Genomic DNA, 26,979 nt, shown 5'->3' with positions numbered 1-26,979 from the left:
ATGAACATTAAAATATGTGTTCATACAGTATGGAACTAGCATATGTAACTTTCAACAGCATTCAATTTGCTAGTAATTAAAAGGAATTAAATTAGTGTCATACTGTCTCACTTCAGCAGAAACTGGCAATGACAATCTGTCTGCATGCAGGATAGATGCCAGCTGGCTAGCTAGTCAAGTCCTTAAAGACATCTTTATAAAACGGCAGAGACACTGAGGGCTATTACTATTGATCAGATTTCAGATAAAGAATTGGCATCACTCATCACTAGCAACATGGGACTTTCCCCCTTGGGTTTTGTGGATTTATTTATTTCTCCATGGGTGAAATTTACTCCAACCATGCTGCCCTCAGAGTGCCTAATCTGCACATCACGTCAGCTCCACTGGAAGGGTGAGCACAAAGCTCAGGACAGCATTTGCCAAGCTGAGAATATGTTTGAATTTCATCCAGAGGGAAAATTGCAGCATGTTTTAGCACACCCATACCACTTGTTACCTACCAGTCTCATTGAAGATAGTGACTTCAACCAGATTTAACCTCCCTGGCACACACCTAGGGCAACTCATACAACCCCTACTGCAGCTCAATGTCTGGTTTTCCCTTTCTGTAATAGTAGCCATGAAGGACTATTTTCATGGAATGGCATATAGCCTTTGGTGGCTTTTTTTGTTTTGGTAGCAAAAGGGAAAGAGTCCAGAGGAGTGAAAATGTCCAGAGAGTGATTTATTTATGAAAGTAACCAAGAAAGTCACAGACACCAATTATCTTTTCTTTGCCTTTAAACCTGTAATAATTAATGTCAGGCATCTATTACTGTGTTTTACAGTCCATACACTCTTGTAGGAGAGAGCCTTCATGACATACTGGTGCTTGCAGGACCTTTTGCAAAGTGGACATGCCTCACCCACCTTTTACTTTGATGTACCTTTATATTGAAGAATATTATATGTCCCTTGTATAATAAAAACAATACATAAATTACCATGTATATCATCCACTGTTATTTTGGACCTCACAAGGATGGTTTTCTCTAAGGAAAAGAAACACTTGCGTAAACTCAAGGGGCTCTACTATGATCCCCAGCCTTTATCCCCGTGTTAGATAAGGCTAGGGTAGCCTGCAAGCTAGATCCCCAAAACCACACAGTTGAATTAGCCTACCGCTGAGCCTGGGCTATTTAGCCCTGTGCCTTAGCAGGTAGACACACACACCAAGTCCTTGTCTGTGGTAATATGAAGTGGCTTTAAAGTCAGTCCATACACAATTCATACTCAAGTCCACCTTATCACTTGCAAAGGAGATTTAGTCTAAACACAAATGAAGCTCAAAGGGAATTTCACCAAAAGTGATCCTGTTCTGATTTTGAAGGATAGTTTTGATTGCACAGAGGGAAGCATGTACCGTTTTGTGTGGCACAGTATAAGGAAAAGTGTTACTCTACTAACAATCAGTTTTCTGGACACTAACAGAGTCACTGCAGAAGACCCATGATTTAATACTTTGCTGCCCCATTTTACTCATCTGTAAAAAGGAGACAGCACTTCTGCTCATCCAGAAGAATCTTTTTTTATACACATTATTATCACCCTCAATTCCACAACCAAATATGTATCACCAATATTGGTTAAATTAATATCTGAGCTAAATGAAGAAACGGACACAGAAAGAATCAGTGAGTGAGATCTGGAAATCCAGGTAAAGCCAATATAGTTTGAGTAGTATTTCTCTCTTAGCAAGGTCATTGAAACAAGATCTTCATAGGTGCTGCAGAATACAAACCTGTTTGTAAAGAATGGGAGCTCTTCTCTTGAAAGGCTTTGTAAAAATGCAAGTGTTATTATAGTTAATTATCATTATTAAGCAAAATGAAATCCAAAATTATACTGTCAGATAAAAAGTTGTGTAATTTGGCTTCTGGTCATGAAGGCATTTTATTACCTCTCTCCTATGGAGCAACTGTTCCTTGGGCAAACACGTATCTACAAAAGCATTTTGATGAGAGAGATTGACTTGTTACCTTTAAACTTCCAAGTTTTTGCTTATCTAGTGCCTTGTAGAATAGACTTCAGTTCTCTAAAATAACTGGAAACATATCTATTCATGGCAATCTGCATAATCTCGGAGCAATGGAAGGAGGAATCATATTAGGATCAAGTGTGTGAGATTACAAGCATTCAAGGCAGCCTGGGAGCAGGATGACTTTTGCAAGGGAATGCAGATTTCACCTATATCTAAATGATTATAGTATGTAATGAGTAGGGAGAAAAGAAGAAAATAGAAGTAATGAATGGAAGCTAGATGTTAGAAAGTATACAAAACTGGTAAGGGATGCAAAATGGGAGAAGTATAAAACTATGGCCAGAAGTTTAGCCAGTAAAGAGATTATATACAGCTATACACAGTAAAAGAATTTAAGAATAATACTAGTCAATCACCTGATTGCTAGGGTGAAATTGCAACACTACCACCCAACATACTGAATTCAGTGCAAAATGACAAGTAGATCAATCATGTTCACATTTATTATTCTGAAGGAAAAAACCAAACCCAGATGATATGGTTGTATCAAGGGATGATGACTGTACCAACTACTAGTGTTAGGCATTTAAAAATCATCTGGACCATAAAACGTGCTCCTCAACAGTTTAAAAGAGCTAAGCAAACTGGTATTCAGGCAATGAATACTGAGTTGCCATATGTTTTAGAAAACTGGGGAAGTTTCAGAGGAGGAAATATGCTTTGTGGCCATATTTTTTTAAAAGTAAACAAGATAAGCAGATAGTGGTAGGTTTATCAGTTTGCACCCAGGACAAATTGGTGGAAATACTGATACAGAATTTTACTAAAGAAAAAACTAAAGGTATTGTAATTAAGTCTGAATCAACACCAGACTACAGAAACCTGATACTTTTAAAGAGATTACAATCTCATAAAGGCAATAATGCCCAAACAGTAGATATCTATACAACATCTGAGTTGATTCTGCAAAACATTTCCACTAATTAGCTGGAATGTCTCATAATCATTGCAGCAAACACTCTGTAAATGAACAATGGTACTTACTGATCTTAGAGAATAATGATAAAGGAGTAATCAACACATGGGAATATTTTAGGGGTTCAGCATTCCTATTTTTAATAATGTGTGAAAACAGAGTGGGATGTGCTGATCCCCTCTCTCTGGTGACCAGCGACAGGACACAAGGAAATGGAATGAAACTGTGTCAGGGGAAGGTCAGATTGGACATTAGGAAGAGGTTCTTCACTGAGAGGGCGGTTGGTCACTGGAACAGGCTCCCCTGAGAAGTAGTCATGGCACCAAGCCTGTCAGAGTTCAAGGAGCATCTAGACAGTGCTCTCAGTGATATGGTTTAGTTTTAGGTAGCTGTGCAAGGAGCAGTGAGTTGGACTTGATGATGCTTATGGATCCCTTCCAACTATGATTCTATGAAAAAAAGCTGGAAAATCACTGAATTTGCGTATAAAGTCAGTTCATATAAGGGTAACCAAAAATGCATAATCTGGTAAACTATGTTTAAAACTCTGCATTTCAAAATGTTTAACTCTAACAGCAAAGAGTTATGTTTTCATCTTTGTGATGTAGAAAAGAAAGGTGAAAAACAAAATCCAAAAAAACTCTCTGTAAAAGATCAATAACCTACCAAGTAAAGAGCTCAACAATGCCAAAAGAATCAGTGGATTCTGGAGAGATAAACAGAGAGATACTTCCTGGGCTGAAAGAACTTATGGGACATTTTTACTGGAGTTTGATGTAAATGCATATAGGTTATGGTGATTTTGTCATTTCATCAATCAAAAGGGTGTTGGTTAGTAACTGGAGGACAGTCAAAGGATTGGAGAACATGCCTAAAAGAAATGTGTAGCTCCAATTACCTAGATCATGAGAAAGCAGTTTGAAAGATGCATCTGTCACAGTTGATAAGTATCAGCCCCAGGAAAAGGCATGTGATAATAGAGGGGTTCTACTTAGCAGACAAGACATTACAGTATTCAGTTGCTAGAAGTAGAAGCTAGAGACAGCCAGACACTAAAGTACCAGTTTTTATCAGTAAGCATAAATCATCAGAACAATCTGCCAAGAGTGGTGATGGATGTTCCATTGTAGCTTTTCCTCCCTGTATATGCACTTCAACTCTGCTTAACATGAGAAGGAACACACACACCAGAACAGGGGATCCCAGGCTTATGCTGTCAGAGCTTGGGAGCTTTTTCTTACCTGAAAGCTGACACTGCCCACTGGGAGATAGTTTCGGTCTTCAAGCATGCTGAGGTACTCTGCCACCAGTGCTGCGGCGTGGACCAGACACATGGCTGCTTCTGTGTAGCACTTCCTCTTGGTGTGCTTCTCTGCCATGTTTTGCAGCCAAGTCAGCCTCAAGTCCGGTGATGTCTGGTACCCTTTGGCAATTCTAACAACACAGGGCAGAAAGGAGGTATGAGTGATCATTTCTCAGGTAACAGAAAGAACCTTTATAATTCTCTACCTGGGTTAAATGGAGGGAGACACCTCTGTCTTTATTCTGTATGATTCACTAAGCACAGGGCAAAAGAAATGGTTAGGCAGGGGTAGGCAGAACTCACAGGGGCTAAGAGGAGAGTAAACCAGCTAAACCCAAGGCTTTTCAATGTCCATCAGTCCCTGACTCCCATCCTTGTCCAAGTCTATGACCACCTTCCAGTGGCTCCACTGCAACATGCTTACTCCTGCAGCCTGGGCCCGCTGCCACAGATAAGCTGTGCTAAAGCAGGAATCTACACAGACAGAACAGCCAGAGGACTTTCCCACAGCTTGTCCCTAAAATGCACAGTTCTTTTGCTCACCTCACTGCAGAACTTCCTCAGTAGCAATTCTAAACAGATTCACCTGTACATGAGATCCATGAGCATCTCTGGATCTTCCTGAAATTCCCTCATTTTCACTGTATCTGACAGGATGCTGTTCAGATTACACAGCAGCTCCTCTACCTGCAGTAATACAAAGATCAACATGTATTTCTCACATTTTTATTTTTGCTTTCCAGAAAAATAACATCTGCACCAGATGATTTGTACTGAATTGCTACAAGATTCATTTTTCCAACTCTGTTCAATGCAGTGAAGAATGCTGACATAGCAAATTTTATGCACACATTTTAATTAATCAAAGTGAGCTGGAATCCTTTGATTTGTAATTTCTGAATGAAAAAAATCAAATGTGCTAATGGAGTTCAGCTTTAGTTGATTCATGATCTAAGAACACAGCAGCTGTTTTTGTAAGTCTTCAGCACAACCTGAGTTACTGTAGGATTATTAGCAGTGTCTGACAGTTGTCTGAAATGTTTTTAATTAATGTTGCTGCCACCTTATGAACTGATAAAGGCAGAGAAGTTTCCATTATGCTACTTGTCTGAAAACATAATGAATTAAATTCCATCTTGGAAAACTCTTAAAGGGTACAGTTCCTGTTGGGGTCTAGAAGAAAATTGTACACAAAGCTAAGAGGTGATTTTCCTTTAATGTGATTTCAGTAGAAGTTCTTAAGAGTTTATTATACGGAATAATGTCCCCCACTTCTTCCCTGCATATTGTTGTGCTAGAAATAAACTCATGCAATAACCCCTGCAGCCTTACTTTCATTGCTTTGGAAGACCAAAATCTAGGACTTGCTCCAAGCACACAATTTCCTTGAGAAAACTCCTGATAAAAATCACAGATGTCATAAAAGATTTGACCTGAATGGGAAATGGAGTTGCCTGCATATCCACATCTTCTTCTGCATAGGCTAGGATGGTTCGTAAGGACCGTCGAAGGAATTCCTCATTAAACTCAGGTGATTTTCCAACCAGAGAGGCTAATGACATGGTCACCTGCATCTTCACTCTTGCAAAATTCTTTCAGAAGGAAAAACAAGAACATGAAAGAATGATGGCTGCACTGCACCATGCATATCTGTGTCTACTATATAAAACAAACCCACTTTCTCCTGCCCACACTCGAGTGGGTTAAACTCACTGCTCACACAAGTGGCCTCTGGTGTATCAAAGTGAGTCCAAAATGAGTGGTTAACCCAAAGTTCCCCAGTTCTGACATGCCTGTACTTTGGGGTGAGAATGTTCCTTGGAATACATATGCTTGCTTGAGACAAGGGCAAGTCAGAAGCACCTCTTTCACCCACTGTGCAGGCCAATGGGTGTGTAGATCAGGCCACCCACAGAGGAGAAGAGGACGAAACAGGACTGGGAAAGCATTCTGGAAATAAATCTGGGAAGCAAAAGGCCTCTGAGGGCTTTGCCTGGTGGTGCACTACACGTTGCTTATGGTGCCTCAGAGGCACATTTTCCTTCTGCAAAGTCAACACTTTTTACATATTCAAGGCTTCTAAAGTAACAACTAGGAAACAAAACACTGCAAGATCAGATGTCCAAGGTATCCAAAATGCTAATGCATGTCCTTTTATGCTAGGACATTGTGAGCCTACATGCATAACATACTTACTTTGCTCCATATGGGTGGTTAAGAAACAGAGTCTAATCCTGAGACCAGGAGGCCACCAAAGAATTCCCATTAATACAGGTATGCAGTAGTTCTACTGAGGCTATAGTGGCATTAGAATAGAGCTAGTCTAAGTTTAAGTAGCTCTGACACAGGAGTTAAAAAAAAAAGACAAAGAGCATTGCTTATGCATTGTATAGTCCTTGCTTTCAGAGGCCTAATGTTGTTACATTTGAAGATACTTTCTCAGATGTTGCAGAAAAAGTCACATTTTCCTAAATGAAATAATAAGCAATAATTTAAACTACTTTTCTCTTACACTTCTATCACTTCTTGAGGGTCAAATATTCAAAACAGCATAACATGTGGCTCTTTATCTGCAGATGTGTTCCATCTGTTATCACAACTTCAGTTTTGGTTTCAACTGATCACAAGAAAAGTTTGCACAAAACATAGTTTTTGAAATCTTACACTGGTAGAGCTGAAGCTGTATCTCATGAGAAGATAAAGAGTGGCACAGGCTTGAGTCCGTGTAGTATCTATGCTGCTGCTGCAGTGATGGAGAACTCTTTGACATAGGTCAGCACACTGTTCAACCTCCTCTTCAAACAGAAAATCTCCAAACTAAGGGAGATAGACAAGAAAGCATTAATTACTCTTGTTTCTGGCCATTGAAACATCAATAGCTTAGTGCACAAAAATCAGAGGATTCAAACAAATGTAGAGGAATGAAGGCAGTGGGTTGATTGACATGAACAATGTGCAGCTGTATCTTGTTCTGCTAAGTAGGTAAATAGCACTGAGGATGGTGGGGTTAGGTGGTTGGGTGGAGGAGGAGCAGTGTGGGCTGGCTTCTGGAGGAAGGAGAAACAGCATGTGCAGTAGAATCTAACTCTGACCCACGGTAAAGCCTTGTTGCAGCCTGATAGCTTGCTTGTGCTGCAACAGATGAAGCCTTGAAGTTAGTAAAACCTATGTTTTATACTTCTTTTTTATTTATTTATTTGGATTCCTGATAGCTTTTCTACAGAGAAGAAGGTTTGAAAGTAGCCTTTGTGTTTTGAAAAAGAGTGGCAGAAAGAGAGAGAATAAAAAAAATTGCTCAGAGAAAACCCAAATATTGCAAAATTCTTAGAAGTATGGAGAGTTGCTATTTTCAGAATAGTTGACGGTTGTTGAAACATGCAAACACTTCCTTAAGCATGAGGACCAGTTACTAGCTTTTTGCATCAATGCCCCACCCTTCCCCAGCCCTCCAGCATGTTCTTCCTCCTATGGTGCGCCACAAAACTTCCATTGCTCAACTTTTATGCCAGGCCCTGTTTTACACCGTCTCCATGATGCACCTAGCAGACAATAAACCCAGGGGGCAGGACACAGAAACAAACTTTCACCGTAGCCAACATGAATGCACTGGCACCATATGTACATACAAAGGACTGATAATGGTGTGCGAGCAGAACACAGGATATTATTTCTCATTTGCAGGCCCACTTCCTAGTTCTCAACCTTTCTTCACTCCATTATCTCACTGTTTTATATCTAATTTATATTATAAGCCTGCTGGCACAGAGTTCTATCATTTTTATTTGCAGAATAACGTCTATATACCTACAGTGTAATAGAAATAATTGGAATGATTGCTTCATAAAATACAGAACTGAGTCAGCTTAACTACAAGATCTATTTCAATGAGAATAAAGATTGCTTCACAAAATTCATTATAGTAATTGGAAGTTAGCTTTCAAAGATAAAGTACAATGAAAACAAAATTATGAGTTTCATAACTACTCAGATATGTGCCTTGTAATTAGGCTTTGTCAGCCAATCTACATTTAACAGCAGACAGGCATTAACTGGACAGGAGTATCCTGTTTGTCATTTGTATTTTAGAATAGTTTAGGGGAAAAAAAACATTTAATGGTCTTTTTCCTTTGTAGAACTTCTTTGTAGGAGAATGGACCTTAAACAAATTTTAGAGAGTCTTCATGAAGCACCTAACCATTATGACCCATATTATAAAAAAAGTTTGGTCAAATTCTGTCCTCATACACATTTTGAAAATTTTTTTTTTGATTGGTGATACAGAAATGAGAGAGATACTTGGATTTGGCTTTTTTTCAGGCACAACAAACATGAAATCTGTCAACATCTTATGATCTATTTAGGATTTTTGAACCTACCTTAGAAGCAGAAACCTAGAATGATCCCCCTGATCTCTGATGAGTTAGCTTTGATTTCTCTGCTGCGCAACTGGTTGGAAACTAGTCTTAAAGATATAATAATTTAAATTTGACTTTATGGAATCTTTGCAAGCCCTGGCATTAAGATTCCTAATTAAAATCAGAATGTATTTGAAATATAAGGGTGGAATTTTTTACCTTTTTATTAGTAAACCTATTTTTAAGAGTAGACTGCTAAAACCACAAGATTATTCAGATTCAGTTATTTCATCTCATGACGTCAATGAAATAACCTTACAACAGCTGTATTAGTCCCCTAACATCCCTATGGACAGGCATTTGTATTTACTTATGCAAAACATATTTAATGAATGCCAAAGGAAAAGTGGTAAGTGAATGCACACAGCTCTGTTCTGGAAATGCTGCTTTAATAACTTCATTGGAAGCATGTAAACAGATTTATGTCAAGAGCATACCTTAGCAATGAGTGCTCTGAGTGTAGCAAAGCAATGAGTCAGGTAAGTGGTGCTCTGATCACAGCCAAGAGAATTTACCAGGACCTTCAAAACTCCTCCCAGAAGATTGTCTCTGCACTCTGCTGCAAAGCTTGCCTACATATGGAGGAGAAAAATAAAGAACTGCATGAAGTAATTCAGCAATGAACTGGCACATAGGAACTGAAGTCCTGCTCTCTTGTCAATAAGACACATCCAGGAGTTTAGAGATTGCAGCTTTCTTAAATGTTAATATCTGCTTCGGAGGAATTTCAAAAGACTTTTTTAGTGATCAGGAAGATGCAGGGGAAGACGTCTTGAACATTTCTCAACATCCACAGACCTTCCAATGCATTTTTAAGTTCAGCCAGCTTCAGCAGTGACTCTTGAAACTCCGCCCACCCTCTGTCCAGTCTTTCATGTATCTTGGATCACAAAGTGATCCTGTGGTGGGCAAGCACCATCCTTCCCCTTGCCTCCCCATGGGTAAATAGGCATACTGGTATGCTCTCATCAAACCCGCAACCCAAATAGTGGGGAGACTAGGTGTATGAGTGTCAGGCAAAAATCAAGCCCAATACTACAGGAGTCTAGTAGTTAAATGTTTTTCTGCTAACAGGTTTTCAAGAACCAAGTTTTCTCCTTGCTATCTATGAATATGCGTGTTGCTCCAACAGTAGTGTTTCCATACCCATGAATTAGAAGTCTCTCTCCTAAACTGGGAAACCATGTCTAAGCAGAGACAATTGTCATGGCTCCACTGCTGTCACAGGACCTGTGAAATTCTACTGCATCTGACTCCTAAAAGTCAAGTAAGTTCTGCATATTACATTGCTCTAGAGGGGCATATCTCTTTTCAGAAGGACTCCATGCAGGTGAAAGATACTTTCCTGCACTGAGTACTTGTGGGAGTCAAAGTTAAATCCTTTTGTCTCACAAGATCATACATGCAAGTATGACAAAGGCCACCCAGGAGTCCATTTCTAAATTATTAATATCTTCAGGTATATTTCTAGCATAAATGAAGATTTTTCTTCCCTCATCCTCACCAAACTCCAGAATCATAGTAATACAGTGGAAATGGCTTTCAACAACATCTATTGGAGACAAGGTGGTGTATTTGCCTTTCATTCACAGTAGTGCAATGCTCTACAGTGGAAGGGACTTGTGGCAACAGCGTAAGGCAGGCAGCAATTTCATCTTTGGATTCATTCTTCTTAATCTTTTTTTTTTTTTCTCTTCAAGATTATAAAAGTTTACAGAAGATCTTTAATTAAAACATTTTGCATGGCCTAAGAAACAAAAGGAAAAACAAATCTTGCTTCCACTGGCTTCTCAGGGAGCAGTGATTGGTACCAAGCCAGGTTTGCTTTTCCTACCTGGATGATGTTCTCTTGCATATCGAGAATGATCAGGTTAGCTTCAGTTGCCAGGTTTCCACTGATCAGAGCTTCTTGGTCTAGCTCAGCTTTTGTTCTGCAAAAAGGAGTTCTAATTAAAGCACATGGTACCCCAAGAGTTAGATGACTTTCTATTTAAACAAAACCAAAATACAAATGATACCATTCTGAACAATTCTGTAAGAGCAAACAATGAAAATAGTGTTTGGATGTGTTTCTTAAGAAGAACAAAGTCAAATGAGGAGAGCTGATATCATAGAACAGAAGTCCCAAAAGGGACACCTGAAAACTAGGCCTCTGGACAGTTCACATAGATGCTTCTGCTTCCTTAACAGCAATCTGTGTAACGGCTGCTCTGCCCTCAATATCATGTTTAGTTGTTCAATAAGCTATGCAGTAATTTCTGAATGCATTGCCTGTAGCAGGACACCAAACCCCAAAAAGGAATAAAACGCAACTGATCTAACACTTCCAGAGAAAAACTAAGAACAGTAGGCTTGGTCAAAGGGGAAATTGCTTCAATGCCATAGCAGCAGTGTTTAATGTAGGCAATGTAAAACGTTGATTCTTGAGACTGTTGACAGCTAAGACACGAGGTCCAACAACTTCAGAGCCAATATAGCAATGAACCAGGCCATTTAAGAGAGGACTGAAACATTTATAAAAGACAGAAGGTGGTGGGGTAAGGCAGTGCATGATACTCTCTTAGTTGAGACTTAAGGTCTGGAACACAGCTACTCTGCAGCTGAATGGTCTAAGCATAGGTGCAGCTCCTAACAAAAAGAGATCTCTTCTATGGCAGAAACACAAAGAGGAGGCTTTATTCTTGTTCCTAAACTGCTCATAAAAGGGTTGTTGCATGGCCAGAAGCAACACCCTTATAATCACACTTCTGAGTGACTTCAAAATCTGTGACTTTTCTGCTACATTCACCTAACCTTTTCTGCCCAGTGGCCTCTTACCCCCGAAACCCCAGAAAAGTACAGAGCCATCCTTTTGGGCCCAACCAGAGAATTCTGGAAGAGGGCTAGGAAAGGAAGTCAGGGTAGTTGTATGGTTATTAATTACAATGACTCAAGCAATGAAGAACAGAAGGGCCTCCCAAAAGGCTGGTGCTATAAAATCAAGCCAGGGATCACTACATTTGAGTAAGAACTGAACAAATTAAGCAAACATCAGAGCCATTTGAACCATTTCCAGCCACCATTCAGTCTTGCACGTTAACCATGCTGACTGGATCCTCTCTGACACCACACATAGCTCATAAGTGCAGTCACAATCCCAAAGCATGCTGGATTCAAGGAGAAGCAGGCTGAGTGAGGCTGAGTGGCGACATGTGCAAACCTGCTGTGCTGTGGACTGCCTGCAAACATCTTATTTATGGGACATATATACAAAAGGAATCCAAAAAGGAAGAGAGCAAAGATCTTGCATACCACAGTGGTGAACACTGGGTTAAGCAGAAAGGCCTGGACAGCATGCAGAGTTTTACTTATGTAACCAGAAGTTTTATTTTAAGTAGTTTAACAGAACTACTGTAAAGTGAAATTGTAGATCTGCTCCTTGCAGACTGTTTTATTCTGATTTCAGTGAAACTGGCTGGGAGAAAGCATGTTGCTTTCAGGGCAAAATAAGAATATCCACATAGTACCTGCATCTCTTCCAATCTATCATAGAAGGTAGAACAATTATTTGTTAAAAGTTTGGATAAATTCCAAATTAACAAACTTGTGTTCAAAAATGTATGTGATAATCATGGACAAGTACTAGGATACAACAATGTAGTTGCTGTATAGCACAAGCTAGTGTTCTCACTTCAAGTTCACACATGTTTAGGGATATCATGGGAGCTCACAGCAGCCAGGCTGGTGAGAGGCCACTGTCTCTGCAGCACGCAGAGCGGCTCATTTAGATAGTCAAAATTTAAACAAGTATCTATGGACAAGTGATGTATCTCCTTCAGCAAGTTGCATGCTTACAGAAACTTAGCACATACTGTATGAAAATGCTGTTAGTAATCCTGAAAATACAGTTTTCCATAATCCTGCACACTGATTTGCCTACTACCACACAGTGCTGATAAGGTGAAATGTAGTGAGACAACATAACTTAAAACCTGCAACAAGGAAAATATTCACTGCAGAATCATTCCCCCCTACTCCTGCTGACAACTCCTCTCAGTTTTAACACAGCACATCAAACCTAGCTCAACTGATTTAAGGTGGCAAATCTTACACCACAGTGCTGTATACAGTGAGGAGCCACAGCAACACCAAAATAAATGGTGTAGCAAGCTTCTGTGGAGCTGATATAACTTGTATCAACAACCAGTGTTTGCCACACTGCTAGTAAGAAAGAAAAAATGTGTGGATAACTATTTAGACTTCTCATTCAATATTTGTGATCTCTTTTTTATGTCATAGCAACAGTTGGATACTTCTGCTACATACACATTTTCTATTTCTTTCTGACAGAAGCAGGAAAGGATTGAAACTGCTGATTTTGTAGTAAAACATCTTAGGAGAAAGAACAAGAACATAAAACTCTCAAACATCTTCGTTCTAATAAAAGCAATATATATTCATTAAATGACTTACTTATCTTGTCTCTCATTTGCCTGTCGCCAGTGAGTCTGCTCCTTTCTCCAGCGCAGGTTTTCATTTTGCCCCACTGATCTGTCATTCCCTAACAGTGCAACATGTATCAGTGAGATTAAAGCAGAAGGGGACACCTGAACTCTGATAGCTCACCAAAAAAAGGAGATACATGTCTGTAGCAGTCTGTCAGAACGAAAACCATTCAACTTTACAGCCTCAGGGTCCTAGTAAAAGGACAGGACCCCATCATTTTTTTAATCTAGGATTTTTAGAACATTACCTTGCTTAATAACTTCAAAGACCAAAACACAAAGTATTCAATTTATTACATGAAACAACCTTTTTTGCTAAGAACAATTTGTTCTTACTGACGGTTTTGACACCATTTCTTGGCTATTGATTAAATGCAAACACAATTTCTCAGAATGTCTTACAACTTCTTAGTTGGCCTTATATTCTCCACCTGAGAAGAGCTAAGTTCTAGCTACACCTTGGATAGTTAAAAGCTAGTAATATTTTTATCCACAGCCAAACCAAGAAAGGTCTGCAAGGGAAAGGACTGTGGGTAAAAAATATAAGGATGAAAATGGGGAGTGTGCATAAACCCCAACAAACTCATTTACATTTACAAACTCTTAAGATCCTCTCAAAAGACACAAAGGGAGAGGGATATGAAGTACCAGCTGGTATCCTGCAGCGCTTCATCATTTCTCCTCTGGCTCCTTCACCTCTCAGTAAAGCCTCTTCCAATCGGGCCTTAACATCTCGTGACTTCTGGAGTGCTTGGGTGCTAACTTTATCTGAGCTTTGTTTGCCCTAAAAATAAAATCAAAGCAATCAACACCAATGCCTTCATCTCTGAACATGAGTCCAAATTACATGTCCAAAACTAGACACAACAGGAGAGACCTGTAAAGGCAGCAGAAAGCAATGAATATGACTGACTAATATATAAAGGCTAATTAAATGTTGCAGATGATGAAAGAGGTAGTATGTGTACTGCTAATAAAGACAGATATTTAGCTCAGTGCTACAGAGAGGGAAAATAAAGTTCAGAGAGAAGGCTGTTTGATCCATTTCAGCAGACCCTGTCACCGGGGGCAGTCATGACATTCAGTCCCAGCTCTTAACTAAAGGGTCATCCTTAATATCCTGTCCAGTACTTACAGTCAATATATAGCCTTCAAATCCCCAGGAAAAGAAAAACAATAAAACAATTTAAACTAATTTCATGGGACTTCCTCAAAGGTTTTGGATGCATTTTGCTTGAAGACCACTATAAATTCTATTATCTGAATTAATTTACCCATTTGTAGCATAGATTAGACAAGAGATAATTTAATAATTGTCAATAACAAATTTCCCCTGGACAGCTGGAAAGTAAGGAAAAAAAGTATCAAACCAAAGCAAGACAACAAAACAAGCCAAGTTTCACTTACCTTGTACTCAAAGCATGAAACACAAATGAAAAGGAGGTCTAAAATCCTGTTCAGCTGCATGGATGGAAGGTCTGCAATCCATTTCTGTATTAGGTTCTGATCAGCATTTTTCATGATCCAGAGGAAGCAGATCAAAAGGTTGCGAGTAGTATCAGGACCTAATGTGGCACTCTGTCTGTAGGGCTAGGAGCAGATAAAGTAAGTATCAGTTGAAAGAAGAAAAAGAAGAGGGGGGTCATTCAAGTGAAGTAACATTATTTTAATTTCAGTGAAATCAAATCCCAGGACTGGACTTTAATAAGTTTAACCTCTTCCAGGTTATACTGATTGCATTTTCTGAATGTACATTTGTGTAATTGTGACAACCTGTTGTATGCATGTGAAAAGCATGAGCATTGTTTGATAGATACTTGCATTTTAAGTTCTTAGAATAATGTAGAAAAAGATTCTATAACTGTTTTGTCCCCTTTTGCCATGCAGCTGTGTCAGCCAAATTGTATAGAAGATAGAAACAACCATGAAGAAAGAGATACAGACAGAAAAAGAAGGATCGAGTCTTCGAACCATGGATTCAGGTGAGACTGGGACTGAGAGGCAGTGCAGGAATCATAGTGCACTATTTGCTGATCTGGAAACAAGACTAGCTTGGGTGTGGAAATGGAAATAGGTGTGTGGAAGAAAAAGTGGAACTACTTATGGTAAAGAGTACTTCTGGAAGAGAAGAGAAGAGAAGAGAAGAGAAGAGAAGAGAAGAGAAGAGAAGAGAAGAGAAGAGAAGAGAAGAGAAGAGAAGAGAAGAGAAGAGAAGAGAAGAGAAGAGAAGAGAAGAGAAGAGAAGAGAAGAGAAGAGAAGAGAAGAGAAGAGAAGAGAAGAGAAGAGAAGAGAAGAGAAGAGAAGAGAAGAGAAGAGAAGAGAAGAGAAGAGAAGAGAAGAGAAGAGAAGAGAAGAGAAGAGAAGAGAAGAGAAGAGAAGAGAAGAGAAGAGAAGAGAAGAGAAGAGAAGAGAAGAGAAGAGAAGGAGATGACAGGAGGAATATGAAGCATTCTTCGGGGTTGGAGGAAACATGAATGCAGTTTCTCATGACTGCAGTTATTAGTGGCAAAAAAGGATAGAAGGAGAAAACAAAGAAAGAGGAAATCAGATACAAGAAAGGAGACTGGCAGAGCGCCGGACATACCAGGGACACTGGAGATATTCCAGAGCTCCTGAGGTTAAATTGATTCCCTGCAATGGCAAGGGCCACATTTTGATTGATTGCACCTGCAGACTCTTGTTCTTCTTCTGGGTTTCCTGTGCGTCCCTTTCCACCGCGGGCATCTGAAACTAGATTTGAAATATCTCATTGGAACTTCAGGAGCAATCCAGCTGTTTCTACTCATATGTCACAGTCTTCCACCAGGCTGTAACCTAACAAAACAAATGGTATCCCAGCATCCCTGAGGCTGTTGGGTCTTGCTGATGTACCAAGCAGTGAAAGAGGTGCAGCACTAGCAAGACCAAATTGCAGCCATCTGCAAAGGCTGCCAAATTGTTCAAATAAACACAGGGAAAGAAGATGTGTCCAATACGCTCCAGGTGTTCAGAGAAGGTAAATTAAAAGCAAAGGCAGTGGCAAATGTGGGGTTGTCTCTGAAGTTCAAAGCTAAGCCACCACTTCATAAGACTTGAAACCATTTTGTTCCAGTCATTTCAGGCAAGAGGATAAATGCAAAATCCACACATGGGTTTGGTGATTTTCAATGAAGTATGTAAATCTGCTAACAGCCGAAAGAGCCAGTACTGCCTGCTGGCTAAAGAGCAAATTTAATTTCAGGCACCTAGCTGCTTCTATTCCCTGCTAGTTTTTGACATCGCTTTCAGCCAATAAAGCTATTTATACCTAGTTTTTAAAAAACCTCCCGATTCTGAGCATCCGTTTTGCTGAATGTGTTCAGAATGAGGTCAACAGTCTCCTGTGACAGATACTTAAAAAGAAAGTCACCCTAAAACCTAGCCATACTGATACACCTGGGCTTCCTCATAATGTCTCCTCATTTGTGGTATAAGGGTAATACTTAGATTAGGAGAATGGGGTGAGATCTGATTAGCAAATGTATAATAAATGCTTTCATCTTATTTGACTGCAAGTGTTAAATAATTTATTCATAGTATTAAGTTTCTTGTCTAGACATCTAAATACAAAATATTTTCAGAACCAGTGACAGAAGTATATTCTTCAAAGATTATACCATTTTTCTTTAGTCTTTATTTTACTTATGGAAGTAAAATGTAGTTTTCCAAGTAGCAGAGATCTACTATCTTACAAAAAAATGTGAAATAGCTCCTTTCAGTGGTATCCTAAGAACACACATGTAGCAAAATGCAAGGAAACAGCTCAGATAATGTTGTTTTAAAAGGCAAAGTTTATAGAAGTTTAAAAAGCAAAGTTTATAGTTATAACAAGTGATAACAGTGTATTTCCTGATATTAATTTTGATATCATGGTAACAGCACTAAGTAGCAATAGAAAAAGATAGAAATATTACAATCCAATTTCTTTAACTGTGATGTAATACAATGTCAGTATCACTCCTGATTCCCTCCTTGCTGTCTGTTAAACCTGTTTGTATCTCAATATTTCTTGCAGATATTGCAGGCTTTATTTGTAGGATCATAATATCCATACTAAGGGATAGGCAGGAGTACTTACAGACACATCTGGTCTATTATTTGCTTATGAAGTGAGGACATTGAAGATTTTCCTGTCTATAAAAATCCAGTTCATTTCTAAGTAAAGAAATACTCAACCTTACTACACTGTGGAGAATTTCTGCACTTAGTGCCGTCTCTTTTATATTTGATAGACTGTTTAGACAAGTCACTCTAAGAAGCTCAAAAATACAAAGGAAAAAGGTTCTTACTTGTGAAATCATGGAGTTGTGGCAGTGCATCCAAAATGATACCAACCAAAGGGAGGTAGAGAGCTGCAATTTTAATCTTCACCTCTTTTTTTGAGCAACGTGGGTCTAGGTCATGGGAACTCAGCAGGCTAAGGATGGCACTGACAGCTTTTCTTTGCACCTTGCTAATCCTGTTAACACAAAACCCATCCATGAGCTCCATTAATGGGTCATGCACAAATTATTTCTAAATCAAAGACTTAAGAAACAGAGTGGAGGTGAAAGAAACAAATTAATACATCAATATTCACTCAATAATCTCTTTCATTCTGAGCAGAGACTCATATTCTCTGCAAAAGATCGCTGTCTTGCATCTCCAAGCCATTTCACCACAATCATAGAGCACCCAAGTATTTCAAACTCCCCATGAAAATTCAATATGGTAAAGAGACATGCTTAAAGAAAAGCATCAGACTCTGGCCAAAGTTTAGCTAAACTCTTAAGCTCAGACAAAGGCACAAATTTTAAAGAGAAAAGCAACTGAAATTTGAAGTTGTGTTCTCAATTTGTGTATTTAGCCAACAGTATTGCAACAAATGGCATATATTTATTCACTGGGACCAACACACTGCAGATAATTACTAGTTTATTGCTATGTTACAGAGTGACTTACTGAAAAGAGTGGGGGAAACAGGACTGTCCTGGAACCACACTGACCTTGCCAAAAGTAATAGTGTGACTCAGTACCATTCTAAAATCTGCAAATTGGATACCCACCCCTCGCTGTCTGCGTCCAGCGCTGCTGCCAATTCAGTGAAAAGTAAGCCAGTCAGAAAGTGCTGCTGACGGTATTCGGCTGAGAGGTCAAACATACCAATGATTTTCTGGTCCTGGAAACTAGAGCAGGAGCTAGAGTTCTGCAGAATTATATTAGAAGTGTTAAAGTATGATCACTGAAATCAAAGCTTCTTAAAGAGGTTGTAGTCACAGTGCATGTAGATAACAGAAAATCTCTACCAGAGGAAAAGCACAAACTTTGAAAGAAGGTTTGACATTTTGGAGGAAAACTCTGAGGGTGATATGAAAATGAAAAGCATCTAGTTTCAAATGGGTTGCTTGCTAGGATGCAATCTCATTCTTTCCATTCTGTACGAGTAATTCATTTGACATTTTTTGAGATGTAAAATTCCTACCCTGTATTCATTAGTTTGGACAGGACACAAAGTCAGAATTTTCTCCATGTTTACAACTGATTACATTGCTCTTACTGTTGCAGCGCAGCCACTAGGCATCATACAGCAAGATGTTGGCCCTACGTTAAGAGGGACCTTGGTGTCAGAAGCACTGTACAGTGCCTTCTTCAGCATCCATGATGTCTAGCATGGAAGAAAGGTCAGGAAAGACGTGCAAACAGTGTTTCCTTCCACCCTGGAAATCCTTGGCTGAGCTTGCTGGCAGCTAGCATAATTTAGAGCTGCCTTCAAACTGCTGTAACTTATGGCTATGACTGATATATAGCCAGCCCAGGAATGGAAAGTTGCTGCTATATATGTGTTGTGAACTTCTTAGCTTCTCCAATCATAGGTCTGTGCCACAGGTCATCTGGAATGTTTTTGTCCCCTGATCAGGTGAGCATAAGTCTTAGACTCTAGTCCCCAGTACAGTTACTGGGTTTATGAGTCCAGACTTTGCTTTTAATTTATATTTTTCAATATTCTCTCACATTTCTGTCAGTCACCTGGGAATAGTCCCAGAAAACAAACAGATGAAGTAGCAGTATACCACACTGCGGCAGCTGTCTTCTAGCATATTGGGTCAAATGAAACTCATGTCTCTGAGCAGCCCCATATCTGGGATCCACATACTTAAGCTCACTCCCATTTCAACCTCAAGCAGACAGATGCTGGCTATACTAAGTTTGTGTGGAATAACAATAAAGTGTAGAGCACCCAGTTAAGTGAATTTGGCTTCTCTTCAAGAATTCCAAAAGATTTATTCACAAGCCCATATTTCTTATTGAAAATCTAACTCTAGCTGGGCAGCACTCCTGCAGACAGATCAAAATTACTGCAAGGGTGGTCAGCTAATGCATTAAATCATCCAAGGGCCACAAAAGCCTTATTGATTTGTGCAGGTTGCACTTCACAGGTTACTCCTGAAGAAGAAAAAGAGTTGATGATGTTGCTTGAAGGAAAGAATGACTAAACTGGTGTCTGCCCAGCTCTGACTTGTTATAACTAGTTGCAAGAGCTGTGCTGACTTCTTTTTTTCCCCATAAGCAGAAGAGTCCCATTTCTAGTTCTTCGGCATCCAGGATTAGCATTAAGGAAAACTATTGGGAAATTCTGATCCAAAATCTTCATGCTTTGCTTGTAAGACCAGGAAAAAATTCAAGAAAATACTATTTACCATTACTGGTAATACCCTTAAGGTATGAGATGTAGCACACCTTAGCATCCAACCAGTTCTTCAGCAATTACACTTGAAATAGAAACCATGAATTTGAACTGCTCCATTACTCAGAGTGGTTTTGTACCCGCCACCATTCTTACTTTCAGTTCCGTTCTGCTGCATCCAAGGGCTAATGCAATTGCGGGCCACTGCACTGAAATGCTTCACCCCAGTTCTGACCTCTGCAAGACCACCGAGGTGGTAAACGGGAAGGCTAGCACCCTTTGTTATGGGGTCTACCCCATGGTAAAAGCAAGTTACCATTTAAGCAGAATGTAGGGGACAAAAGGACAAGACCAGAAAAATAGTGTGTGGCATGGTAGACAACAATTTCATTACTGAATGTGTTTGTGAACTCCATGTCCAGGATGATGAATGGGAGGTCCTGACATTCAGGAAGTCTAGAGCTGTGTCAGTACCAGGTCAAGTCTGGAAAAAATGAGCATGTACTGGCAAAGAGAATCCTGGGAGAAATAAGATATGATGGACGATCATCCATGAAAATTGTGTGGAGAGGTTGAGTCAGAATACTTGAGTGTTTCCACACAGAAAAATCATAAAGTTCAAATAAAAGGGATATTTACTGTCCAGGAAACACGGAGAAATCATTGACAAAGTCATAGCATCATCTGTACCACTGGGGCGGGGAGGAACCCAGAACAAAGAATGCTGCTATTTGAAAAGCAAAGCATAATTCTGCCCTGAACAACACTAAGGCTAACAGAAGTCTATGATTCCAGGATCTTGAAAATTGCAGTGTTTTAGTCCCTAACTTACAGAGTTACAGGGTTACAGATGCTACCATCTACACTCACTTGGAGAGCAAGAGGTTCAGCTAGAAGGCAACACACAGAAAGTTTGCTGTGCACTGTTGCATACCATAAGTCCCCAAAACAGATATTGAAATACATATTTGTCGCTGTGTATGGATGGGATATAGGTGTGCCTCTAAACTAGCCCTTACAGCCATGTTCCTTTTAGACCTTATATGTCTATCTTAACAGCCATTTTCTGTTTGCCGGTTTCTAGAGGGGTACATATCTGTTTCATGTTAAGTTTTGATTTGTGTAGATGCAGTTTCGCAGTAGTACTCCCTTAGTCTTTATTCTTCTACTTCTTTTCTTTCAAGAGGGGAGTTGTTCTCCCTGATTCAACAGTGGCTAATTCTAACCTAAATATATGAATACAGAGCAACATAAGTCTTTCTATACATGTGTGCTTCATGTGACATTCATGAACTATCATCTGATGGATGCCTACCTGGGAGGATAAGGAGGGGGAGGGGGATGCTGGAGCTGATGTGGAGGTCATGAAGAAGAGGTTCAGATTGAGGTAATGCTCATGGCTGCAGAGAATTCTCAGGAACTCCAGTCTCATGGAAATCAGGGTGAAGAGTGAATTCAGTTTGTTTGAGAGCTAGGAAAAAAAACCCCAAAAGTGTCATGTGATAGGTGTGCACTATTTAAATTACCATGCAGTGAAATATCTTGCTTCCTGAAACAGAAATAGACAAATAGACCAGCACGCATTAAAACGCTCACTGGTTCCCCGTACCTAACCAGTTTCCATTTGTTTGGCAGCGGTGGTGTCTCTTTTCCCCATCCCTGGCTGACTTACCAACTTTCCAAGAGAAAATCCATTGTTTCTTTTTTCCCTCCCAAAAGAAAAACATACAATATTTTTTCCCTTTTGCATAACACAAAGATTAAAACCAAATAAAACTGATAAGTCTGTGGCAAACTCATAAAAAGTCCTGCTAGGCAACACAGAACATCAGTGGTCTTGTCATTTCCCTTCATATCAACAATGACATCAATGGAGTATTGCATGTACTATAGGAAATGGGGTGGTAGCCACCTTGCATCCTTGTACCTACCATCAGCTGACAAAGGACCTTTTTTTCAGCAGAAAAACTACAACAGGTGTATCAGGTCACAGAACAGAAGGAAAACTTTCCCCTTCATATACAAGAAGTAATTTCATAACAACATCCTGCATCATCATTTATGTTAATTTTGGGAGGCTTGTAAAGCAAAAAGACAAAGATGGATCATTATGATTGAACCCCCCAAATCTAAATACTGTCCTCACAGCACTTCAATAGTCAGAGACCAAAAGCTGCTTTGTATGGTCTGCAGACCCTCCTGATAAAGGATGTAAAAAAGTAAGGGAAGAAAAGTGGTTCCATGGATTCTCTGCAGCAGTGCAAGCTATTTCTAAAGACATTTCTAAAAGAGTCTTAACCTCCACTGACTTTTTTTCTGCAAACCACAAATCAAAAGAGGTTTAAAGTCTCTGCATATGCAATAGGAAATAGGAAATTTACCTGGTCCTTTAACACAGCTCAAAGGATCATGATGGATAAATGAATCAAACAGAACAGAACACTGGACTGGACATAAGCCAAATGCTATCTCAATCATGCATGGTGCCCACCTGATTACAGTAATGTTTGATGAGATTAAACACAAATCCTCGGTCCATTAAAGAAAGAAGATCATACAAGAAAAATGCCAGGCTGATATTAATCTTTTCTGCTTGCTCACTTTCCTTTAAAAAAAACAAAAACAAAACAAACCAGAATTGTAGTTATGACATATAAAACTTATATAAAGGTGGAAGACTTCTTATAATCACTAAAAAACAGTGTAGGGGACAGCTCCCAGAACTATCTCATGGAACTGGACAAGATTGTTTCAGTTCTCCAGTTTATGTGATCTTGTTAAAATTATACAGAATCACTCCTGTAAATTATTTCAACTGTTGTAGCATTCACAGAGGAATATCACAGGGTGAATGAACAAGTTTATCTAAGCAAAACTTTGGGCTGACAGCAATGAAATGGAATTTGAGACCTATTCTGAATTCCCTATGGATTGCAAACCTGCATATGCTGGTTTTTTAAAAAAATTGAACCTTTAACATTAGAGAATGCTGGTTTGTGTACTTAAAACGTAACATACTGTTTTAAAATACTAATAAAAATCTGTACTGGATCTGCTGATGGAATGTTAAGTATTTTGGTTAGAAATTTCAAGTGTAAAACTGACAGTAAAAAAGTTCTGTTAAGGTAAATCTGTGGGTTTTAACACTCAGCAGCCAAGGTCCTGCATGCTCAGAATTGGCCTGATTACCAGAGACATGCAACCTCCAAGTAAAAATCACAAAGAACTTAATGTGCCCTCTACAATAAGGCTGCAGTTTCTTCAAACATACCAATTTAAATCATAAAATCTCAGTAGCATATGTATTCAGCAAGAAGAATTTGTGGAGGCGTCTGAGGGATCTGCACACGTTTAATACTCAGAGCCTCAGGAGGGTTCACTTAAGATTGACAGAAGAGATGACTGAGAAAAATGTTGCCCCTACTCAGGACTCTTTGACTAGTGAGAACAGGCGTGCAGCACCGCAGGGTGCTTACAATTTAATTTTTTGGTGTTCAACCTTTCTGTTGCTTCTCAGGAATACACACACACACATATATGTATATATATTTACACAGTCTGGAATTTACACAGCAAAACATTTTTCTACTATGAAGAAAAAATTAGTTTTCCACTGTCTTACTGGGTAGGCTAAAATACGTCAAACATATCATTGTGGATTCCCAGGGCAATCTGACATGCTGAACCATGCACTGAAACATTGATTATTACTGTTTGGATTTAAAAATCAGACACACATTACCTACCTCTGCTCTGTACAACATTGGTTAATGGCCCTAATTCTTTGCAGAATTAGCATTTGCACGCTGCAGTGGGATTTTCACACACAATCAGGTTCTATACACTCACTCTATTAAAATCAAATTGAATCAACAGCCCATAAAAACCTGTGTAATTCTTGTGAGGAAGCTATAAAATACTAACATCTTGGCAAAACCTGCAGTTCCATTAAAACAATTTTAATATAACAATTTTTTATTACACAAGGTATTTTAAAGAAACCTCGTTGACACCTTAAGTAAACATTTCTGTGGAAACCATTTCTCTGCACGTGGCTATTAGAGAAGCACACCAAAGGATCGAGTTTACCAAAGGGTAAAAGCTTCAGAAACATCTTTTTAGTGGACTGTGACAATCACTTTTGCCATTCTCTGCCCTTAGTTGTCTGGTTTGGCCCTTTCCCGTTTTCTGCTCCTCAACAGCACAGCAGGGCACACAGGGAGAAATGGATCAGGAAACTGAGCTGGCTGAAAAGTGACTTGGCAGGCCAGCTCTCCAGCCTGGTTTGCCCTCTAGCAGAGCACACCGCTGGGCTAGCACAGTGCATTTGGCAGCTCTGGGGCATGAAAACACCTCAGTTACAACCACTGAACAAACAACAGTCACCTAGTGCCTGTCTATGGCCTTAACTTTGTCTGTTGGCCAGCGCAGAGTGACACTAGAGATGTAAGCTGACAGTATCAATGTTAAAATATGCTAGATTTTCTGATCCTTTCAACTTTATAATACATTCTATCAGAGCAACTGGTTAAAATACTTCAGGAGAAACAACTTTATGGGATTTAGGGCCTATTTCTTGTCTTTAATTTTCATGTGGCCAGTGCCTTATCTTTAAAGAGAACTGGGGTTAGATCACTTGTGGCTGGATTTTGCCACCCTCAGGAGGAATATTGCCTTTATATTGCCTAGCTCACTGCCATCAGAGAAGCCAAATGTGGAATAAAATACTACACAGTAGAAATGAGGGTAACAGGAAAGGGGGATAAAAGGAATAAGCCCTACATGGGCAGCAGTTTGCTGCCCTGGCTAACCTTCCATAAAGCACCACTGCTACTGAAAATGGGTAGCCAACTTTTCCTATCAATGGGAAAGGGAATTCCCTTCCTGCACCCTGCAACCACACCAAGAAGCAGGCTGGAGAACTGAGCTGAATGAAAACAAACTGTCTGCTAGGGGAGCACAAGGCTCCCCCTTTGCACAGCCACAACTCTTGCTTAAGGTCCATGTGAGAATACTCCTTCAGTTTTGGCCAAATTCTAGAGACACTGCTGAAGATGAAATGGGATTAAAGACAGCTCCAGCTCAGTGTAACACAGGGTGATTAGTAAGGATCCATGGTACTTATTATATCATGCATTTACCTTCTGTGGTTTGACTAAAAGTGCAGCAATCTCTGAAGTAACCACACTAACTATAGTGGTAATATCATCTTTGAAGCGATCAGAGAACCGGCTTCTTCGTGGGTTGTCTTGCTTCTCTATGTTGTGAACATACTGAGCCATACTCTTTATCTGCAAAGCAGAAAAAAAACCCGTTAAACAAATGCCCAAACTGGAGGTAAAATTACTGCTTTACGTTAGTCCATACAAATAAGACTCCCTACTTGTTTTTCCCTGAATGCAATCACTCTCATTTTCTCCGAGCTGCTGTAATAAGTCCTACATGTACTACAATGACAATTGACAGCCTAAGACTCAAACCCAGACACCGATTCCTGTTCATATTCATGCAGCTGGCTACTCTCAGCACCTGAAATTAGAATGTCCCTCCCCAGTCCCTTGCATCTGCAGGTCTGAAATGCTGCTGTTTGCAACTTTTGCCCTTCATGATGACAGACAGGGAGCGACAATTGTGGAATTAATTCTTATTTCTTGACTTGATATTGGGTTGCTTATATTCTTTGGGAGGAAATCAGCATGTTTTTTTCCACTGACATGCATCACCTCAGGGCCCTGAGAAATATGTGAGTTTGAGGAGCCTTGTCACTGCTTCCATGTTGTTAAAGTGAAAAAGGAAGGAACAGGTACTGACAGAAAAGGAAGGGCTCAGTTTTATGTCTGTCTTTCAGCCTTCCGCAAGATGCAGACCACTGTGCACACAGTTCATGCAGGACTTTGCCATCACAGGCTGTCACTGGGGAATGCGAGTAAACATGGAGAGTTCTTGTACTTCCATTATTTGAGACCCTTTCCTTTCACACTGGGGCTGAATAACTGAACAGACCACCACCCAGCTAAATCTGTGCCTGAGGTACCTGCTACATTCCACCATTAACTTACTATAAAATATCACTGTCAAATCTTACCAGGAGCTCAAAGAAGAACCAGGCATACTTGAAGACAGATTCTCTCACCATACCTGTGCTGACCACCATCTGCAGTGCCAGCTCCTCATGGAAATGCTGGAAATAAATACAGAGTCTTGGAAAATGGCTTTTCAATCAACTTATCTTCCAGTTTCAACATCCCCCCTCTTCCCTGTGGGAAACTCCCCCATACTGGAGAATCAGAAGCTAGATGGGGATGTGTGGACATCCCTGTGGGATCAGATAGCAGATTTGACCAAAATGATACATGGGGAATGTTGGCTTTGGAACCCATTTTTCTGTGGATCCAGAACCCCAGATAACTAAAATGGGAAATTCCTCTGGTTTTTCATCAGTCATTGGCTGTGTGCACCACAGGGAGCAAGCACATTCCCCATTCCCTGCTAAGTGTTTCCATGTAGTACATCCAAGTTTTTTGAGAGAAGGTAGAAGTAAGATTGTGGTGGGAGTGTCAGTGCGGTGGGAGAGAAAGGCAGAGCAATAACCAAAGCAGAGCTTGTACAGAGGTTTGTAGTTGGAGACAATACTCTTTGCAGTGAGATCTGGCCACAAGACACACAGTCTCAATGACCTAAACTTTTAGGAGACTCAGATCTGTACTAAGCATATTTACATTGAATATAGCATATTAATCCATCCAATATTTAGATAGGGTATAAACCTCTATGCTTTTTGGTAGAAATCAAACCAAGAAACATAAGTAAGAGAGTTTCTTAACTGTAACTCAGATTCTAAACTACTCATTGCAGGGTTTTTCCCCTGCTTCTTCATCCAAAGGCATTGCTGCTGATCCATGCCAAACAGAAGATACAGCTCTGGAAAAATTATCTATGTGATATGGTATATTCTATGTTGTTAAAAAGCTATTTGGGAATACATACTCAAGACAGGAAGGCATTTCCTGTTTCTACAAAAAGGGGAAAAGAAAAACATTCTTACAGAAGAAAGAGGTGGCAAACATCTGAATGGAGTTTACTGTAACATGTAAA

The 26,979-nt window shown here is 39.7% G+C and overlaps 1 protein-coding gene across 3 annotated transcripts in view; it reads right to left on the bottom strand.

Annotated features, from left to right (window-relative positions):
• The window catches only part of DOCK8 (dedicator of cytokinesis 8), a 94,878-nt gene that overhangs the window by 10,140 nt on the left and 57,759 nt on the right, over window positions 1–26,979 (bottom strand). For all 3 annotated transcript variants that reach the window (XM_080372214.1, XM_080372216.1, XM_080372215.1), the window contains 16 exons: window positions 25,970–26,065; window positions 25,026–25,175; window positions 22,376–22,489; window positions 21,200–21,355; window positions 18,266–18,405; window positions 17,510–17,679; window positions 15,787–15,932; window positions 14,609–14,791; window positions 13,850–13,985; window positions 13,170–13,257; window positions 10,552–10,648; window positions 9,155–9,289; window positions 6,967–7,119; window positions 5,736–5,894; window positions 4,889–4,989; window positions 4,241–4,433 (listed from right to left, as the gene is read on the bottom strand). In XM_080372214.1, coding sequence (XP_080228340.1) covers window positions 4,241–4,433; window positions 4,889–4,989; window positions 5,736–5,894; window positions 6,967–7,119; window positions 9,155–9,289; window positions 10,552–10,648; window positions 13,170–13,257; window positions 13,850–13,985; window positions 14,609–14,791; window positions 15,787–15,932; window positions 17,510–17,679; window positions 18,266–18,405; window positions 21,200–21,355; window positions 22,376–22,489; window positions 25,026–25,175; window positions 25,970–26,065 — 2,217 coding nt within the window. The remainder of the gene's footprint in view (window positions 1–4,240; window positions 4,434–4,888; window positions 4,990–5,735; window positions 5,895–6,966; window positions 7,120–9,154; window positions 9,290–10,551; window positions 10,649–13,169; window positions 13,258–13,849; window positions 13,986–14,608; window positions 14,792–15,786; window positions 15,933–17,509; window positions 17,680–18,265; window positions 18,406–21,199; window positions 21,356–22,375; window positions 22,490–25,025; window positions 25,176–25,969; window positions 26,066–26,979) is intronic.

The sequence above is a fragment of the Falco punctatus genome (assembly GCF_963210335.1).
Source record: "Falco punctatus genome assembly, chromosome: Z".
Lineage (NCBI taxonomy): Eukaryota > Metazoa > Chordata > Aves > Falconiformes > Falconidae > Falco > Falco punctatus.
Note: the sequence above shows the minus strand (reverse complement) of the source record. Positions and strands in the feature narration are given on the sequence as shown.